Genomic DNA, 20,018 nt, shown 5'->3' with positions numbered 1-20,018 from the left:
CTTTGACACACAGGAAGAGTACTGTTTTTCTTTCCAGGGCTGTCTGAGCCAGAACAGAGTCACAGTGGCAGCTCTGGCAACCGTTAGCAGCTGTTGTCAAAATTAACATTGCCACCTTCCAGTCCACATAGAGGCTCTGTAGAGGTGACAGGAAGGGGATGCAGGAAAGAGCTGTGTGGCCCATGGTGTCATCCTGTCCTTCATCCAGAAGTGTCTGTGGGTAACCGAGACCATTAGGACTGCCACCCCTTGGAGCCTTGGCCTTGGCAGGCGGCGAGGCGAGGGGGAGTGTCCAGGACTCTGGGGCTGTTACTGTCTTCCTTTCAACTTCCAAATCAGACATTTCCTCCCAAGTCGGACTGTCTTTAGGATGCCTGTTGAGCCTTCTCAGGCCTGTCCTGGCTGCACTATGTTTTTTGAATCTTAGAGAGTGTTCATTTTTCTCCTAGGTGCATGCATTAGCAAATATCAGGGAGCAAGTAAGTCCTTGAGGTGAAGCCGCCAAGGTCCCTAGCTGTGTCCTCAGATGGGAGGTACCTGGTTCCCAGTGTGTCACTGGGCATGGTGGCACACACCTATACTCTCACGTACTCAATAGGCTGAGGCAGAAGGATCATAAATTCAGACCAGCCCAGAATTTTGAGATCCTGTCTCAAAATAAAATAAGAAGGACTGGAGAAATAACTCAGTGGTACAGTGCTTGTGTGGTGTGTATGGGATCCTGGTTCAGCCCCTGGTACTACAGAAAGGGAAAAGAAAAAGGGTGTTTTATGTACTTCCATATGAACCAAGACCTGGCCTCTCAGTACTTTTAAGCCTGTACACCATGGTGTGGACCTTGTGTCTCTCTTGTCCTTTGCTCAGAGTCTGTATCCTTTACCCTGGTACTCCTGGGAAGGGCTGTTTGTGTGGCTGTTCTGTGGGGGTATCCTGGTGCAGGGTCTGGTGTGTGTCCTCTTGGCTGTCCCACAGCGGGAAAGGGAGGATGTCTTAGTTACCTCCTTGTTGCTGGGAAAAAATACCCAATACCTACAAGTTGAAGGAGGAGAGGTTTATTTTGGCTCACAGCTTGTAGAGGTTTCAGCCCAGAGTTGGCTGGCTTCAAGGCAGGGCAGCATGCCTGAGGGACATGACAGAGGAGAAATAGTTCATGCAGGGCAGACAGGAAGCAGGAAGTAGTGAGCCTTCCTTTCCCTTTCCCAGGCTACAAGCTTATTGGTTGGTGGCACTCACACCCAGGATGGCCCTTCCCATTTTCCATAGCCAGCACTGTGCTAAACCAGTCCGTGGATTAATCCAGTATCACACTCATAATCCAATGTCACACACCCATGACCCAGCCACTTCACAGAAGCCACATCTATGAGTGATGAGGCTTTGGTGGGACATCTAGATATAAACCATAACAGAGGAGGAGGAGGGAGGCAAGGTCAGATGGATGTACATGCTACCTGTGGCACACTGGTCAGGCCGGTGTTGCCAGTGGATGATGCTGCCATGGTCCTGAGCAAAGGCCTCACCCTTCAGCTCCTAGTCACAGGAGCCCACCCAAAACAAGGAAGGGGACCTGGGAGTGGTCCCACCATTGGCCTTAGCACTGACCTATAGGCAGGCCATGGAAGGAGTCATCTGAGACCAGTGTGGTCCCTGCCTAGAAGAGCAGGCTCAAGGTGGCTGCAGGGCTTCTGCTGCAGGAGCATTCCAGCCTGGGACTGCGGCGACCAGCTCCTCCTGCAGCCCCGGCCCCCTGCGGGCTGCAGATGCGCAGGCGGCTTGGCCTTCTGCAGGGAAGGGCAGAGCTCAGCCGAGGCTCTAGCTCCAGTAAAGCAGCTCTCCTGGCTGCATATTGGCCTCCTTTCTGGCTTTTGGTTTTGTTTGGAATGGCTAGAGGACAGGATGCCACAGATGGAGACAAGGCTGCGTGGAGGGGACTCGGCAGAGAATTCAGGGAAGAAAGCACTGGTGTCAACTGGAAGCAGTGAATGGTTTCCAAGCTTCCATCCATCCTGTCTGTCAGCCTTCCTAGCAACAGCAGTTTAGAGAGCGCTTCCTGCATTTGTGAGCATGAGATTTTTAAGGTTTTTTGGGGGTGTGCGTTATTCCTTGCTGTATGTACATGTGTTTATGTTTGTGTGTCTCAATGTTGTACATGTCCAGTGCAGTGTTTGTGTGTGTTTGTGTGCATGTGTGTGTTTGTGTGTGGTTACATTTGTGTGTGTGCATTGGCGTGTTGCCTGCTCTGGCTTGGCAGTGTCCAAGGCGGTCTTTGGAGATGGCAGCTATGCTGTCACAGAAGCTGACCAGCACAGTGACGTGGTAAGTTGACTGGGTCCTCCTTTTAAAGTGAGGGAGGACAGTGACCAATTGGCTCCATCTCATCTAGTCAGTACACCCTTGTTTGGGAAGTCTGAGCCTGGCACACAGGGTAGATTGTTGACTGGGCGGGGCTAATGCTGCAGAGGGGAGAGTGTTTGGTGGGCTTAGTACCCAGGGCCATGGTGCAAGCTGAGGTGTGTCATTGGGCTCCTGTAGGGCAGGTGTGATCCTATCTGAATCACAGGATGTGATATGTGGGTTGCCTGCTCTGTGGCTGCTCTGGAAGCAGTTTTTCTGGGGTGCCTCAGCTGTGCCAAGGTGTTGCCTCCCTTTTAAAGGCGTGGCCAGTGGGCAGACCCCTTTTTCTCCTGACCTGCTTTGACAGAGCAGTGACAGGTGCCAGAGGTGGCTTAGTGAGACTTGAGTCTAGCAAGACCCGGAGATGGCTGCGGTCAGACCTCTGACCCTGTACCTGTGTTGATCCTCTTTCAGGGATAAATGCCCAGGCCCGGAGGCTGCAGCGGATCCGCGCCAAGGGAACTCCAGGCCTGGCCCCAGGTGCTGCCTGCAGCTCCCCTCCACCCCTATTGCGTCGCACGGTCAGCGAGACCAGCCTGAGCCCAGGCACCATCCTGCCTGAAGCTGCTCAAGACCCTGAAGAGCCGCCACGGGATACCATGCGCTGCTCCCTGTTCCAGGCCCCACACCTGCTGCTCCTGCAGGGCTACAGCCAGCAACATGTGAGCTGCCCCAGGGCCAGGAATGTGGTCTATTGTGCCCCTGTGAGGCTGGGAGGAAATGTGGGGGGGTGAATCAGGGGCAGCAGGAGAAGGGGCATTGACCTGGGCCCTAGACCCTTGTGGAAAGCTCTCCACCCCTCTCCATACTGCTTCTCAGGCCTTCTGGGAAAGGGCATCAGCAGGTACCCAAGGCAAGAGATGGGCCAGCCTGCTCTTTGTCCTAGTGATGGTGGGTGCCAAATCATTGCTTGGTGGCAACATTTTTCTGTGCCAGACCACACTGCCCCCACCTCGCAGAGCCATTTCTTGCCATTCTGTCTTGTGCCTGGGCTTGAAGGAGTTGGTCTTAGCCACCTCCTGCTGTGTGGCAGTGCTGCTGTGTCATTTGCTCTCCAGCCTTGTTTCCTTGTCACTTCATCCTTTCCCACTCTACTGAGTGAGCACTTTCCTAAGGCTGCTGGGCTCCAATCTCAGGAGACACCTGTGGTAGCTGGGTGCTGAAGACAAGGCCTGTACACTCCATGTGGGTGACCTCAGAGCTGGACCTCACCTAGGCCTGTAGAATGTGGGTGAGTGCTGCTGTTGGCCTCAGACAGGAGTCCCAGCTGCAGAGATGGGGTAACAACCATTCTATCTTGTCCTCACCTGTGTGGTATCACAGAGGTAGCACACGCCCTGAGTTGTGCTTCTGCTTTTAGGACAGCCTGGTATATGTGCTTAACCGGGAACGACACACAGTGGGCCAGCGCACGCCCTCCAGCAAGCCGAGCATCAGCCTGGTAGCCCCTGACATCCTCCCCTTGCACTGCACCATCCGCCGGCGCCTGGCCCCAGATGGCAGCCCTGGCACAGCCAGGCTGGTGCTGGAGCCCATTGCCGGGGCACCTGTGGCTGTCAACTTCTCCACAGTGAGCCGGGGTGCTGTGGTGCTGCGACACGGTGACCTGCTCTCCCTAGGCCTCTACTACCTGCTGCTCTTTAAGGACCCTGCACAGGCCCAACTGCTGCCGGCTGCGGCCCTGGCCCACCTGCGCCCACCACAGAGCTGCAGGACATGTGGTGCTGCGCTCCGAGCCCGTGATGCTGCCTCCTGCTCACTGGCTCCTGTACCCCGGCGGCGGCGGCTGCTCCTGGAGTTTGAGCCTGTTGTGGAGGACACGCTGCTACAGAGGATCATGACCCTGATTGAGCCAGGGGGCGACGATTACAAGCTGACACCCGCCTTCCTCCTGTGCCTCTGTATCCAGCACTCAGCCACGCACTTTGAGCCTGGCACCTTTGGGCGGCTGCTGCTCAAGGTTGCCAGGAGAATCCGTGACACAGTCTGGGTGAGTGATGCAGTTGGTGTGGCCCATGCAGCAGGTCCACCAGCTGTGTCTGCTTGACGTGCGCACAAAGTCTGACTCCTCTCATTGCCTTCTCAGTGATCCAAGAGTGGGTGCAGGGCCAGGCTTCCTCACATGTTCACCTCCCAGCTGGCAGCCCTAGTAGCTTGACACTGCAGGCCGCCTTCACGGAGCTCTGGCCCTACAGGGTCCTCGTCATTTCTGCATGCTGGCCTGTACCCCTCCTCTGAGTCCCGCTCGGCCTGGTGCCTCTACATGCCCCAGTGAGGTGTCCTGGAGCTGGCAATTCAGGGAGCTCTCTCAGGCCCTTGGTTTTTTATTTTTTATGTTTTCTTCATACGGGGATCAAACTCAGGACCTTGTACTTTCAAGGCAGGCGCAGCACTACTTAACTAAATCCCTGGTCTTGTTTACAAGCATGGCACCTTGTGCTTTTTGCTGCTGAGCTTTTGCTACTATGGGCCCTGCCAGCTAGTGGTGAGGGTGCAGGCCTGGGTGGCTTTGTCCAGTGACATACTCTGCACCCAGCAGGTCCCTTGGCCTGAGCACCATGGATCTGTGGGCAGAGAATTCCTCCTTGTGGCACCTGTCTGGGACAGTGTGGGACAGTGAACAACATACCTGGCTTCCATCCACAAGAGTCTGGTCTCTCCCCCAGATACACACAGATATCCCCAGGCTTTGTTCTGGGAGGAGTCACTTACAGTGCCACCCTTTTGGGCTGGGCCAGTGCTGGAGTAGGGCCCAGGGAGCCCACAGCCTCAACCTCCCAGCCAACTCTTGTCCTCTTGGGAGCTCAATTCCCAGGACCCCAAGGGTGGCTCATTGTCACACATACATGCTCAGATACCTTCACTGATTTTGGTTGTATTCATCCTGGGCATGGTGGGAAGAAAGACCCTTACAGGAACCTGATCGATTTCTTATATTCAAACCACATTTAAAATGTTTGAAACTTTAAAAACAAAAGCCAGACTGGCTGTCCCCTCCAAAGGTTTGTGTGGATGATCATAGCCATTAGGGGTATCTGAGCCATATCTTGTGGGGTTCCCAGCTGATTATTTGATATAGGGTCCCCCATAGTGTGGCCACTGTTCAGTCACTTGCTCAGGGCCCGGCAGGTCTGCAGCATGGGAACTGCTTGCTTTGTGGCTGCTGTGACCAAGAGTTACCTGATGGTTAAAAGTTGTGAATTTTGACATCATGATCTCCATTTCCTGGGTGTGTTCTGTGCCTAGCGCTGATGAATGGCTAGATGCTCTTGCGTCTAATTAATTCTCACAGCCACCCTGATGGGGTGGATGCCATGCCCTGTGTCACAGCGGGAAGCCAAGGCCAGGAGGGCATAAGTCATTTGCCGAGGAGCATGGTGACAGATGGAGGAGCAGATTTTATCTGGTTCTCATCCTGTTTGCTCCCTCTGCACACCCGGGTCCCTGCCCTGTGTCATTGGCCTGGAAATTGAGGCTGCCTGATGGGAACCGCTTATTTGAGTCCTCAGCTTGTGGACACAGGTGTCTGAGTCAAGGTCTTCCTATGCCCCAAAGTGCTGCCCACTGGGGGCCCCTATAAATTTCACTTGCTCCCTTTGCTTCCTGAGCATGGACAGCTCTGATCCTTACTCCCCTGTCTCCTTGTATATGGCCAGCAGAGAGGGTGATGTGCATGGCATCTTATAGGAACAAGGTAGGAGAACAGCAGCCACTGAGGTTCCACTCAGCTGATTCTGGGTTGCTACCAAAGCAAGCACAGTTTCTTGAGTAGGGTTGATAGAACAGAAAACAATGGCTACGCCTGAGTCCTTGTTGGGAAATTTAAATAGTTGTGTAAATATCTAATCATATCATATATACCTCTACTTATTATTACTATGGCTGTTTAAATATGTAAATATGAAGTGTAACAGTGGAGAGTGACATTAGCCTCCGAAGCTGTGGCTTGCTTCTGTTGCAGGAAATGCTCAGGTCACAGTCAGGAATGGATGGGAAAATAGTTAAGTCCCTGGAAAATCTGCTTTCCAACATAGCTTAGGATAAATAGTACTGCAGAGCTCGGGCTGTGTGGACAGTGTGTTGCATTTCTCATAGAGATATATCTGAATGTATCCCTGTATATAGTCTTCTGTTTTCTCATATTATTTTCCTTTATAATTGTAGGAGAAAACCAAAGAACTAGCGGAGAAGCAGGCACAACTGTAAGTATGACTAGCTCATTGTTCCGCCTCTTTGTGAGTTCCGGCTTCCCAGGGAGCCTGGTCCCTAGGGACCTGCAGTTTCCTGGAGGTCAGCCCTCAGTCTCACTCCATGCTGCTGTCTGTTGAGTCCACTCCCCTCTTCTCTCCCCACCCACAAGTTCTGGGTGGGAAATTTCCCCTAGAAGAGCATCCTTAGGACCATGTGGGCAACGTCATTGGGAAGTCTTCCTGGACCCACTCCCTGGTGGCCAGGTTGAAATGGCCTGCACCCTGCCCCATTACCCCCAAGGAAAGGCCCCGCTCTGGGGCAGAGTGTTTCTCTCACCAACACCTGTCCCCGTGGAAAGGCCCTTTCTACCTTCTTCTGCCTGGGGCAGCTGGCGGGGCTGTCTGGATTATCTAGCAGATGTGCCTGCTGTGTGGGCCCCGAGGGAATCACCCTTCATGGGTAGCTTGTAAAGACAGCAGTGCCAAGTGTTTACACTGGGGACAATGCAGCATGGGAGGCAGTGAGCTGTGCACATCTACTTGTGCAAGGTCTCAGAGCCTCACAAGGCTGGTGAAAAGTCCCACAAAGCCCCTGTCGCACAGCTCTGTGCATACACCCAGGTGTGTAGTTCTCAGTGAGACGGCCCATCCAAGAGCCATACCACAGATGACACAGGCTGGTTAAGGTGGCTGCCAGGGAGGGAGGGAGAGACTGGAATCAGGTGGTATACTTATGCTGGCTTCCTGAAGTGGTATTACTGTCCCCTTCCAAAGTAGGTTCGCAGGCCCTTAGAGAGGAGGCCTCAGGTGGACACTGGGCTGGGGCCTGCCATCCTCACCACTGACAGGTGGACTCCAGCTCAGGACACCTCCCACCCACAGATTCCTGCTCCCAGGTGCCTGTCAGTGTCAGGAGCTGCAGTAATATCTGAATGCTAACAAATCGAGTGGGAGTCACGGTCTCTGGGGAGTGACGGTCTCTGGGGTCCTGGGCTGCATGGGGGACCTAGATGCTGCCTCCTAGCAGGATGGGACAGGGCTCTGCAGAAACCAGCCCTGGAGGCAGCATTTGCATCAAAAGACACCAATGCAGGATGATGGCAGGAGGGGCAGGGTGATGTCTGTGTCCTGTGGAGTTTCTGTGCTTGGGGACTTAGTAGGAGTTGGGACAGGACCAGTGTGGGTATGGGCTTTTCGAGGGATGCTTGCCCTGCCCTGTGCCAGGAAAGCCCTAGTTCTAGGACTGAGGAGGTGTGCAGTGGTGGGAGCATACCCAACCCTCCTCCTCCTCCTCCCAGGTACCATAAGACTGGAAGCTTCTGTCCTGGCGCCTGTGCAGGGGTGGCTTAAGCTGAACACTGGACCCAGCTTCCTCCAACGGGAAGAGCCAGGCCTTCCCTTCGGCAGCTGTCCACTTTCACTGAGTTTGCTGAGCATTCATCGTTAGGGCCTAAACACATCCTAGTCTCCAGCTTTTATGCAGGCTCATAGTATTAAGGTTTTTTTCCCTTTTCCTTTTAAAAATAATGAATCACTTCCAAAACAGAAATGGCAGATTGTACCAGTCACCAGGAACTCACACCTGGGCTCATGACCACTGTGTCTCTGTGTTTCTTTTTAATTGCATGCATGCAAATGACCATGGAATTTCCCTTTTGCTCTGCATCTGGGGTTGTCTATTCCCGGGACTCTCCCCAAGTCCTGGGTTCCTGGATGAAGCTCTGGGTGGCGATTGACTTCTCTGTATGGAAAGGTGTGATCTGCTATCAACAGATAAAATTCCACATGTTTGTTGTGTACCGAATCGGATCCAATGTGATTTGCAACTCATGAGGATAACAATGTCTCTGCAATTTCTGAGGATATGATGTTAGTATTGTTCTCACTCTCAGGCAGTGGCTCCTTCAAGTAGACTTTATTAGCTGCTTCAGCCCTGGTTCCCACCAGTCTACCCTGACACTTAGCTTCCACATCCCAATGAGGCCATGTGGTGCTTGTCTTTCTACACCTGGCTATGTGTTTATCTGACATGTTCCCCTCCAAGCTCACCTCGGTGTTGCTTAGGGCAGATATTCCTCTGTGTAGCTGACTGCTGTACTGTTTGTTGTCCATGTGTGCTGTGTTTTCTTTATCTGTCCAGTCACTGATAGGCACCAGGGTTTGTTTCAGTCTGGGTGGTTGTGAGTGGGGTTGCAGTGAACTTAGTGGTGCAGTTGTCGAGTTCTCATTTTGATGTCATTTCCTTCGGGTATGTCCAGGAGTGGGACTACCACACCCTACAGTAGCTGTGTATCCTCCTCCTCCCATCCTGGGGATTGACACTGAGTGACATACCCAGCCTTTATTTTTTATTTTGAGACAGGATCCCACTAAGTCACTAAGGTGCCCAGGCTGGACTTGAACTTGCAGTCCTCTTGCTCGGCCTTGCAGAGGCCTGGGATTACCGGCTGTCCCACCACGCCCACTGGCTGTAGGTATAATTGTTGAGACACTTCCACACAGCTTACTGTGTGACTTTGCTCATTGTGGTCCCAAATCTGAGCCCAGGGCTCCCCTGTGGTTTTGAGAACAGCCTTCCCAGTAGGCAAAAGGTGACACCTCCTCATAGCTTTGAACGATTTGTGTTTCCCTCTGGCGTGGTGATACGTGCTGCTGGTGTTTTAATTGAGAGCGTCCCATCTGAATTCACAGGTGAAATTAGTCTGTGAGACTGTGAGGTATGGTCAAAAACATGGTCTTTAATGTATTACAGTGAAGACACATGGCCATTACAGTAATTCCCTTCAGAACCCTCCTCGCAGTTTGAATGCACTTGTCTCATCGTTCTGGCCGTTTTCTGCAGCACTTCTGTAAGTCTTCAGTTGCACTGTCCTGGCTGCCTCCGTCTCCTGAATCGATTCAAATCATTTCCCTTTCAAGGTCACTTCGGCTTTGGGGAAGAGCCACAGTCACACAGTGCCAGATCCTGTGAGTAAGGTGAGGACTCACCATCATGTTTTTAGGAGCCTGCCTTTTCTTTGGATGGCATTCAATAGCAGCATGCACTGCATTTTTAATCACACCTTGTAAAGACACTGAGGAAAGAGTATTTCTCAAACTACTTCACAAAGTGGCAAGAACAATGGGATAAGTGTTTGAAAAGATATTTTGAGGGGGACTCATGGCAGTATGTAGTGAATATGTTGTGTTTAATGTGCTGTATGTTGTGATCGCCCCTGGCATGTTTCTGTATCTCCTGGTCTGGTTTGCCGACAGGCTCGTGGGGACACGTGCTTCAGTCCCCTGCATAGCTCCCATGGGACCGGGACCTGGGCCTCAGGGCTCACTAGTAGGCTGTGAGCACCAGAGTCAGTTCTTTAAGGATTATGGCTTTACTTAGTTTTCTGTTTCTTCTTTGTTAACTTTGATAATTTTTGTTTTCCTACAAAATCATCTATTACCTATCGTTTCAGTTATTGAGATAAAATTGTTATATTCTCTTATAGCTTTTCATCTCAATATAGTTGTAGTTTATTACCTCTATTTAATTCCTATTGTGTTTCTATCTTTTATCTTTTTCTGTCATCTCTGAGTCTCCTTCCTAAAGATTTGCCTATTAGCTGATTTAAAGAACCAGTTTTATTTTTTTGTTTACTTTTTAATTTATATTCCCAGTAGTCTCTGTATTCCCTTACGTTTGTACAGTTTCGACTGTAATTTCTTCTTTGATTCATGAATTGTTTCTTTTGATTTTTGTGTGTTTTTTCGGTACCAGGGATCGAACACGGGACCTTCCACTTGTGAGGCGAGTAGCAGCACCACTGAGCTAAATCCCCAGCCCCATTCACGAATTGTTTTGAAAGTTTTTTGAACTTCTCAATGCATGTGGTTTTCTGCAGCCATATTTTTTTACTTTTCATTTTGTTACATTTTAATAGGAATACTTGGTTTGTAAGATTTCAGGGTTTTGTTGTTAAGATTCCTTTACTAGCTAATTTGTGATCAATTTTGTGAGCATTCTATTTGTACTTCAGAGAATACTTAGTTTATTTTTTGTCTAGAGTTCAGAGTATGTTTATGAGATCAAGTTTATTATTTAACTCTATTAACTTTTTTTTCTTAATCTGTTTAAGCTCCTGTTTGGAGAAAATAAGTTAACATGTCATTCCTTATTGTAGATTTGTAAGTTTCTTTTAAAAATTCATCCCCTTTGCTTTATTTTTGTCAGTACTTTGCAGTAAGGATTGTATAGCCTTAGGAGTGTCCTTTCAAACTGTTTCTTTTAAGGTCCTGTCCTTTCTTCCTATAATTCTTATTGCCCTAAAATCTACCCCCCACCCCCACCCCATGATGATACCACATCCCTTCATTTGTTTACTTATTGCCTGGTAATTCTTTTCATTAAGTCTTTACTTTCAAATTTTTTCTGTCCTTTTATTTTTAAAAGTAATTGTTTATTCAACTGCTTATGGAAAAGTTTGGCCTGTTTGTTTTTTCTTTACTGGTGTATTGGAGATGTTTTCACTGTCTGTGTTGTGCTTCTGTTTACCATGCCTATTGCCTGTGTCCTTTTTTTTGCCTATCAAAATGGGTTTTAGAGACTCCCCCCACCCCGTGGATTCAGGGTTATTCTTACAACTAACTCCCTTCTTGCTGAACATAGATCAGAGCGCTTGGTCCCACCCATCCTGGCTGTTGCTTTATATCCTAATGACTACTCAAGCTTTGCCATTATTTCCCATGCCATCTTTTGTTTTTGTTTGGATTTATAATTTGCCTCTTCTCTCTTACCCAAGTGCTTTTGCTGCTCAGTGTTGTTTTCTTATCCTTATGTCTTAGTCCGCATTACAGGTTGTCTTTCTTGTCTGACTGAGTCATCTGGGGACTCCTGTGCAGCTATCCGTGGCCCCTGTTTGGCTGCAGTGCTGGGGGGGGTGCTCTTTCTTTTAGCATTGAAGATACAATTCCATTATTCTTAGTATCTTACCTTGCTGAGAAGTCTTGAATGTGTCTGTTGTGTGATTAGTGTCTTTTTCTCTCTTTTGTGAGCTCCTGGTCATTTTCATGTTCTGCATTTCCCCCACAGTGTTTCTGGGGGGCTTCTTGGGGTGGGGGGAGTCACACTGTCTTTATGGCCTCTCGCTTAGTGGCTCTGCCAGGTTCTGCTCTCTGCTTTCTCGGGGGATGCTTCGTACCTCCTAGCTGCTCTTGCTTATTTTATGTGTGTGCTGCATTCTCAGAGATCTCTCCTAGCTGCTCAGCTCACTACTTCTCCACTTGCCTTGTGTAACCTGCTGGTTTAAATTTTAGCAGTTTTGCTTTTTAAAAATCCATAGAGTTTAGGTGGGTGTGGTGATGCCTCTGATCCCAGCACTCGGTAGGCTAAGGCAGGAGGATCACTGTGAGTTCAATACCATCCTGAACTATATAGCAAAACCCTGTCTCAAACAAACGAACAAAAGGGTTTTCTTTGGTTTCTTTTAACCAGTTCTTTCTTCTTTTAAATCAAATACATCTTGTTCAATTTGCTTTATATCCTTTTATCTTTTCAGTCCCTTGAACTCTTGATTGTTTAGTAATTTTGTGTCTTCTGTCTCTTCATGGCTTCAATGTTGGAAGCAACAGTTCTGTGTCACCTCTCTGTACCCCCCACAGGGTGGTTGCCACACAGGTGGCATTCTGCAGTGACCAGCCCTGTGCTGGGTGTGAGAGTCCTTGCTGTCCTGAGTGCTGGTCCTGGCTCTGGGCCTAACCCTGGCTTCTGGGGCTGGCTCCTTGTCCTCCCTGGCTGTGTGGTCTCACTCTGTGACTGCAAGTGGCTGTCTCTCTTCTCCCCATCCAGTGGGCAGCAGGTGGCCCTCTGGCCTCAAAGGACCCATGGGTGAAGGCCATGGGGTTCAGGAACCTGGCTTCAAGTGGCCCCGACTCATCTGAGGCCACACAGTGTGTTGTTGCCTGTGCAGATGCCCCTGCCCCCTTCCCAGAGCACAGAGTTTTGCCAGAGGGCGAAATCTATTGGCAGTGCTTGGTCTAGGGATGTTTCTAGCCTGGGGATTCCAAGTCAGGCTTGAAATTTGAGAGCCAGTGGTCCCTTGTGAGCTGCCTTCCTGTCACTCCAGATGTTGCCCTCTTGCCCCTGCTGGGCACCAGGGCTGCTCTCCCAGTCCCCAGTGGCACGCAGCAATTTATGTTCAACAGTGTGGGGGATTGAAGCTAGGGTCTCCGAACTGAGCTACAACCCACCCAGCTTTTAAAATATTTTTATTAATTTTGAAAGAGTCTGGCTAAGTTGCTAAATTGCCCATACTGGGCCAGAACTTGAAACTCTTCTTGCCTTAGCCTTCTACTAGGCTGGGATTACAGGCGTTCACTGTCATGCTCCATTTCTATAATAAATATTTCTGGTATGTGCACACACAGGCTTATACTCTTTCACCCCAAGCCTTTGGGCTGGATGTGGGCCCAGAATATTCTGGAATTCAGGAAGATCACACAGTGGGCATGCTGGATACCTCAGGGCACCCACAACCAGACAGCACCCTGCTTATGGGTGAGCACACAGGACAGGTGTCCTGAAGACCAACAGCTCACAGAGCCCTCAGGCCTGGCGTCCTAGTGAGACCACTCCACATGATGGGGGTACAGGCTCAGTGCAACATGGATCGCACCTGCCATGGTGCCTCCACCCAGTCTGCCCAGCAGGTGGCCCTGCAGTGTCCAGAGTTTGACTCTTACTCGCCATCTTTCCTTTGCCCTAAGATATAGCTGCCTGTTCTCCTTTAGGAAGGAGGAAGCAGCACTTGCCTCACTCCTCGTTGCCCTCCTCCATTCTGGGTCTCGTGTTGCATCACTGCCTCTGTTCTCTGTGTGCTTTTTCCCCACACTCTGCAGCCTGGTGCCCTCCATCCCCTTGCCCATTAACCCTGCCACCTAAGGTCTGAGTGAGGACCCAGAAGGTGTCTGTTCCTCTTGGCCATGTCCTGATGCCATTGAGTGTGGGGAAGTTCTCTGTCTGGTGCTCTTGCCTGCCTTCTGTCCCCATCCTTGCCTGGCAGCTCTCCTTCCCAAGCTATGCCTGGCCTCCGTGTGTCCCCTCTCTGCCCTCTGTCCATGTCCCCCCAAGATCCCTGTCCACTCTGCTCCTCTGCCTTTGCCCTCTCTTCTCTCTGGGTCAGTGTTGGCTCTCCCAGGCTGCTTGGCCAGGCTGTGATTCCCTCTCTGGTCCTCACCCTGCATCTCCCTGTGCCTCTCACCCGTCCACTCCTGCCACCATCAAGCCCTCCTCCCCTTTCAGGTTAGCACCTCTGCACTTTTCTGTTCCCACAAGGTCCGGCAGGAACATGGTAGGACCCTGTGCTTGCTGTGAAGACACGAGTGAAGCAAGGGCACTGTCATAGAAAACCCCTCCCCTGCTGCCCCTAGACCCCAGACCCTGTTGACACCTTGCTGCTCCTTTCTTCCTCCCCTTTCTCTCCTTCCTTCCCTTCCTGCTTCCCTGCCTCCCTTCTTTCCTTCCTCTCATTTTCAGCCAAGCAGCTCTAGGCTGTTGTGGGCTCCTTTCCCTCCAGGAGCCTCCTTCCTGCTTTTGCCCCTTGCTCCAGATGGGCCTGGATGGGAGGGGCTGGGTTTCCCGGCATCCACCCAGGGGCCCCTGGCACGTGGCCAGCTGTCAGGTGTTGTGTGCTGGATGCTGACTCTGCTTGGTTTAACACCGAGCTCCAGGTGGCAGTGCCTGGTAGTTTTCTTTTCCAGTTGAAGCCTCTCTTCACTTTTGAGTTCAGGGTGAAATTGAGATGGGTGATAAACATTGAAAACAAAGTGGAATCAACTCTGAAGAGCCAAATTTTTCTTTTCCCAACAACACACAACTCTGTGCCTACCACATACCTGCTTGGTGCGTGTGGGTAATCCAGACCAACTTGGGAAGGACTTTGGAAAGAGCAATGCAGCCTCTGCCTTGACAGCCTGTGTAGCTTCAGAATAGCTGCAGAATAGACGATATTAAGCTGGCCTGTCTCTGTTGGAGAGCAGAACAGAGAAGGTTGGCATTGTTTTTGGACAAAAGTGATCTTAACGTCAGAGAGGACAGGTGACACCGCAGGCCTCGGGAGAATCTGGGACAGAGGGAGAATGTCAAAACCTTGCCCCTTCTCTGATCACTTGCAAACTACTTGCACACAGTCCCAGCAACATGCTGCCCCCAGACCCTGGCCTGAGTGCCCACACTGTCCCTCTTGTCCATAGCCTTCCCCTGTGACCTCCCTGTGGGCATGGGAAGCTGGAAATCCCCTTGTCTGACCCTTAGAATTCCCTAGAGAGAGACAGAAGCACATAGGTCCTGGGCCAGCCAAGTGACAGGCAGCAGGGTGCCCTCCTTGCCCTAGGCCAGTCCACATCAGATTTGGGTTGAGTACTCCCCGCTCTGGGTTACACACCTGTTTGGGATGCTCAGCAGTGTCCAGCAGATGGGATTATGGACACATAGGGACAAACATGGTAACTGTGCTGCTGGGATCCCCAGGAGGCCCTCAAAGCCTGTCCATGGGCGTTGGCGAGATGAGGAAAGATGGTAGAGGTGTGTGTTGGCATTTTAAAGTGAGGAATTACCACCTCTATCTCTCAGACATTCCCTGGGACTCATTTGGGACATTTGGGGTTCCTACTCACTTAGAGGGTAACTGATACCCATATCCTGGAGCTGGTGCTGATGCAGGAAAGATGGTACTGGTGGTGGGCATGGGGCTGCCAGTTGAAGCAGATAAAGCCCCAATGTGTCATTGTCCCCTGCAAAGGGAACCCTTTGGGGAAGGTGGCAGGCCTGGCGGGGGGAGGATGCCCCACCCCAGCTGCCCAGGAGGATCTGAGGTGCTTAGGTCTTTGCTATGGGTGCTTGGCATCTGGAAGCATCCAGAGTGGTAGCTGCTGGTTTTATTAAGTGGAGCAACAGTGCCCCTGAGGATAAAGAACCAAGCTGCAGGAGGGTTTGTGGTGGGAACGCCACGTCCCACTCTTCTGCAGATCTTAGAAGGTTTCTTTGGCTAACAGTGCCCATGCTGGGCTTTCTGATGATCACCTGTGGAACTTCAAACAATGAGCTTTGCTTGCTGCCTCTTGGTTCATCAACTTCACAACCCTTTCCTGACTTCTGCCCCGATAAAGGAAAATTTCACTATTACTTGTGCACCTCTCAAATAATTCTGTTACTGTGCATTTCCTTTTTCCTGTTCACCTAAGTAACACACAGAAGCTCCTATTTCTGGCTCTTAAATAACACATTTGAACTTACGGTTTTTGTGTTAAAAGCTATGGACCTCACTCCCATATGCACGCACTCACCTGCATGTGCACACATGCTCTCTTTTCACATCTACAGCCACTTTATTATCTAATTTCCAAGGGGAAGCTATGGATGCAATTTATTTACCAGAATCCATTCCTTGGCAACTGGCTGTCCTTCTTGCTAAGCCTGTCAGAGCCTCTGATGACTTGTGGGCAGATACCAAGTGGGTGTGTGCATAATTCCTAACTTCCAGCCTAATGTGGTGGGTGACAACAGTAGTTGTTTTTGTTCCTATTCCATGGGAACGAACTTTCTCCCGGGACAGAGCTGCAGGTGCACCCCCCACCCCACCCCATTTGTAGGCCAAGCATAATTGAGTCTTTTTCTATCTTGGTAGCCAAGAACCCATCTCCTGGGCCAGCTTCACCATGGCTGACCTAGTTCCAGACCTGCAGCATATCCTTTTCTGGATGTCTAATTCCATTGAGCTCCTGTACTTCATCCAGCAGAAATGCCCACTCTACATGCAGAGCATGGAAGAGGAGCTGGATGTCACAGGTAGGGCCCGCACTGGCACTCCCTATCAGGGTGCCATCCTCAGACTCAGTTGGCCAGCTGTGACAGCAGGTTGGGTTCCTGTCAGGGCTTTCTTGGTGCCAGGCAACAATTTGGGGGCAGCCTGTGAGACAACACTAGTGGTCTGGGCTGACTTGGCGCCTCTGTGCCCAGCACATGGGTGCTCTGTTCCATGCAGGCACCTTGACCACAGCCTTCTCAGTTCTGCTTATGGTAGGCTGGGGACACGCAAGACCCTGGGCTGCGGATAGATGCTTGTGTCGTAAACCAAATGCCAGCTCAGACAGGCACCATGTAGATTGAGTCATATTTAGAGGATAACATGTAGGAAATGTGCACTTTAGGGTTTAGGAAATATAGTAAAAGTGTTCTGCAAACACCAACTGAGAGGTGGTTCTGGCGGGAAGTCTGGGGGCTCTGTGGGGTGGCATGGAGCCAAGCCATAGGCACAGGTAGACTTCAGCTGGCATGTACCTGCTGATGGCCATGTGGGGCTGGAGCTGGCCTGGAAGGTTCTGGACAAAGCTGGGGTTCATAGCACCTGCAGTAGGACCAGTGCGCTGACAGGAACCTGGGCCCCAGGACAGAGCCGCCGGTGGGTGGCCCTGGCAGTGTCCCACACAGCTGTGTTTGGCTGTGGCTGAAATAGAGCTGCTCACTGCCTTCACATCTGTGGGGCTCTAGACTGCTCAAGCCTGGCTGGGGTGCCTGGGGGTGCTGAGCAGGGATGGCTTGGTAGCTCTGTTTCTGAGGGGCCCAGGTCACGGTGGGGTCAGCCCAGGCCTGTCTCCCTGGCTGTGTCCACCAGATATTGCTGTCCCCTGAGAAGCAGCTTGGGCTCCAGCAGAAAGAGACCCCAGGAACCAAAGCCAGCCTGGGCCTGGCAGGCTGCACTCCATGGTTCTGGGCCCTATGAGGCCTCTGGCACCTCATGGGCAGATGTCCTGAGAGCAGGGCTCTTGAAGGTGATGGGAGGGATTGGGGTGTATGTGGTACCACCTTCAGGACAGATTCCTTTCTGCTTCAGGGTCCTGGAGCTGAGCTGGCTGCTGAGACCAGAAGGGACCATGGGCCAGGGACTCTGCATAGGCTGAGGGGGAAGGCTGGGCTCTGGACATGAGGATGGGTGGGTAGGGGCAGTTTCCTTGCCCTCTCACCATGGGGGAGGTGGGGCCCTTTGGGCTGCAAGGTCACAGGACAGCAACCACTGTGAGTGTGTGGAGGGAAGCTAGGCCCCCAGCATGGGCTGTTTTGTGCAGGGCATTCCAGGCCATGGCCTGTCCCTTGTTCCTCGGATGCACATGAAGAGCAGCCAGACTGCTAGAAAGGAGTGTCACCTCTGCCTGGCTTAGCTCTCTAGAGCAAGGGCACATCATCTGCCCCGTGCCTCACTCAGTTCTGGTGTCCAGCTGCCATTGCTCCCTACCCCATTTGACTCCTGCTTCTTTTTCCTCCTCTAAGGCCTGGTTTTGCTTCCAGCTTCTCGGAAAGGGGGTGCTACCCTCATTATGCTATGTGGTAGGGCTGGGTGTGGAGGCTTTGGACAAGGAGGGCCCTTTTATTCTGGTTCCTGGGGACACTGACTCAGGGGCTAGCCCACCCACCTGAGTAACTCGAGGTCCCGCTGTGTGGCACTCTAGGCCAGTGTTCAGAGCTGCATTCTGGTCTGGGACCTTCTCCCTGCTGTGCTGGTTTCGGGACCATCACCTCTATCTCAGGGAGGAAGCGGTTTCTGGTCTGTTAGGCCTGGGTGCTGGAACACTGAGTCCGGGGCTGTGCTTGACCTGGACCCGGGAGACTCATATCCAGGATCTGACTAGGAGAGGTCACTCCCACCAGGCAAGGTCGGGGGCCACGGATCAGTCTGCCGAACTTATGTAGGAAACGGCTGTGGGACAAATCCTGCCATCAGGTATATCATGTCCCAAGAGCTGGCACAATCCCTGTCGTCAACCTGATTATATGTCTGAGCTCTTACCTAGGGGCCCTACTCTGCTCTCTGGGACACAGCCACATGGCATCCACTCAGGATCCCACACACATTCTGCCTGCGGCTCAGTGCCTGGATCTGCAGTGAGTGGGGGCTCCCAGTCCTAAGGTTCTGGATCCTTGCAGAGGTCCCCATGGGAGAAGCAGCTCAGGGGGCCCCCAGGACATTCAGCCCTATGTGATATGTAGGGGAGCCTGCTCCAGGGCTTTACCCTGCTCCCCATGGCCTCACTGCCTGCTTCCTGCCAGCTCTGCTCTGTCCCTGGGACACAGTGGCTCTGGATGCTCAGACAACTTGCAGCTCAGGGGAAGCTGCAGTCAGGCGTCTGCCTCAGATAGGCCAGTACAGGTGAAGGGACCCCACACACCTGGCTTTCAGGAGGCTGTGAAGATGTTGGGGCAGCAGTCCCTCAGGGCTGGAGTGGGCGTATAGGCCATGAGGGTTTCCTTCTTGCTGTTCCTGGACAGGGTGGTGACAGGTTCAGGTTGAATGTGGTGAGTTCTGAGGCTGGTTTATCCCATACCCAAGCCCACATGGGCACATGGTATGGAGCATTAAGGAGAGTGCTGGGCAAATGCTGGGTCAGGTCCATGCTCTTTCTGGTGCTTCATTTGGAATGGGGGTGCTCTGGGAGAGAGTCCATGGGCCTGGAGCCCAGTGACACTCAGTGGCCATCTTCCTGCAGGCTCCAAGGAGTCGTTGTTCTCCTGCACACTGACAGCCAGTGAAGAGGCCATGGCAGTGCTAGAGGAGGTGGTACTCTACGCCTTCCAGCAGTGCGTGTACTACCTCTCCAAGGTGCGGTGCTCTTCCAGGGACCTGGATATGCTCCCTCACACCACCCTCCCCAAGGTCACCCTTCTCACCTGGCAGAAACCCCGGCACAGTCTGGCCTCTTCTCTTCTCTTGAGAAGTCCTGTATGGGGCACATGGGACACCATATCACTGCCACCTCGACCCTAGCTGGTGCTGGCCCTGTGTCCTGAGCCACCTATGGTGCTTTGGGAGCATGGGGCTCCCCTTTCCCTGTCCCCATAGAGTGTTTCCAGCCCCCTTGTTGGGACCCAATCCACCAGCACATTTATACACTGCCTCTGTGAGGAACATGTACCATATGATGGCCGAGGCCAGCCCCACTGAGCCCACTCTGCCCAACCAGACTCCCTCAGGGCCTGTTCTGCAGGCTGTCCTGCCAAGCCGGGCTGGGGCTCGTTAGGTGAGGCCTTCAACCTGGTCCCGGAGCCCCTGAAGTATTATTGAAGTCTCTCTGCCCTACAGTGCCTATACGTCTGCCTCCCTGCCCTCCTGGAGTGCCCCCCATTCCAGACAGAGCACCGGGAGAGCTGGCGTGGGGGCCCTGTGTTACCCGAGGAGCTGCACCGAGTTGTGGCCGTGTACCAGGCTGCCCTGGATCTCCTGCGACAGCTTCGAGTCCACCCTGAGGTGGCCTCCCAGATGCTCGCCTACCTCTTCTTCTTTTCGGGCACACTGCTGCTCAACCAGCTGCTGGACAGGGGTAAGTGTGGCTATATGGGGCCAGGGCCGTGTGGCTTCTCAGGGATGCTCTTCTTTGGACAGGCTGGGACTGGCTGTGGTGCTGTGGGCAGGC

At 52.1% G+C, this 20,018-nt stretch overlaps 1 protein-coding gene across 8 annotated transcripts in view; it reads left to right on the top strand.

Moving 5' to 3' along the window:
* The window catches only part of LOC104875337 (monocyte to macrophage differentiation factor 2), a 116,960-nt gene that overhangs the window by 89,614 nt on the left and 7,328 nt on the right, over nt 1–20,018 (top strand). For all 8 annotated transcript variants that reach the window (XM_019210463.2, XM_019210464.2, XM_019210466.2 and 5 more), the window contains 6 exons: nt 2,809–3,056; nt 3,755–4,384; nt 6,559–6,596; nt 16,241–16,401; nt 19,095–19,207; nt 19,688–19,925. In XM_019210463.2, the coding sequence (XP_019066008.1) occupies nt 2,809–3,056; nt 3,755–4,384; nt 6,559–6,596; nt 16,241–16,401; nt 19,095–19,207; nt 19,688–19,925 (1,428 nt within the window). The remainder of the gene's footprint in view (nt 1–2,808; nt 3,057–3,754; nt 4,385–6,558; nt 6,597–16,240; nt 16,402–19,094; nt 19,208–19,687; nt 19,926–20,018) is intronic.

Source organism: Fukomys damarensis, unplaced genomic scaffold (assembly GCF_012274545.1).
Source record: "Fukomys damarensis isolate Sample0158 unplaced genomic scaffold, DMR_v1.0_HiC HiC_scaffold_17, whole genome shotgun sequence".
NCBI classification, from domain to species: Eukaryota; Metazoa; Chordata; class Mammalia; order Rodentia; family Bathyergidae; genus Fukomys; species Fukomys damarensis.
Note: the sequence above shows the minus strand (reverse complement) of the source record. Positions and strands in the feature narration are given on the sequence as shown.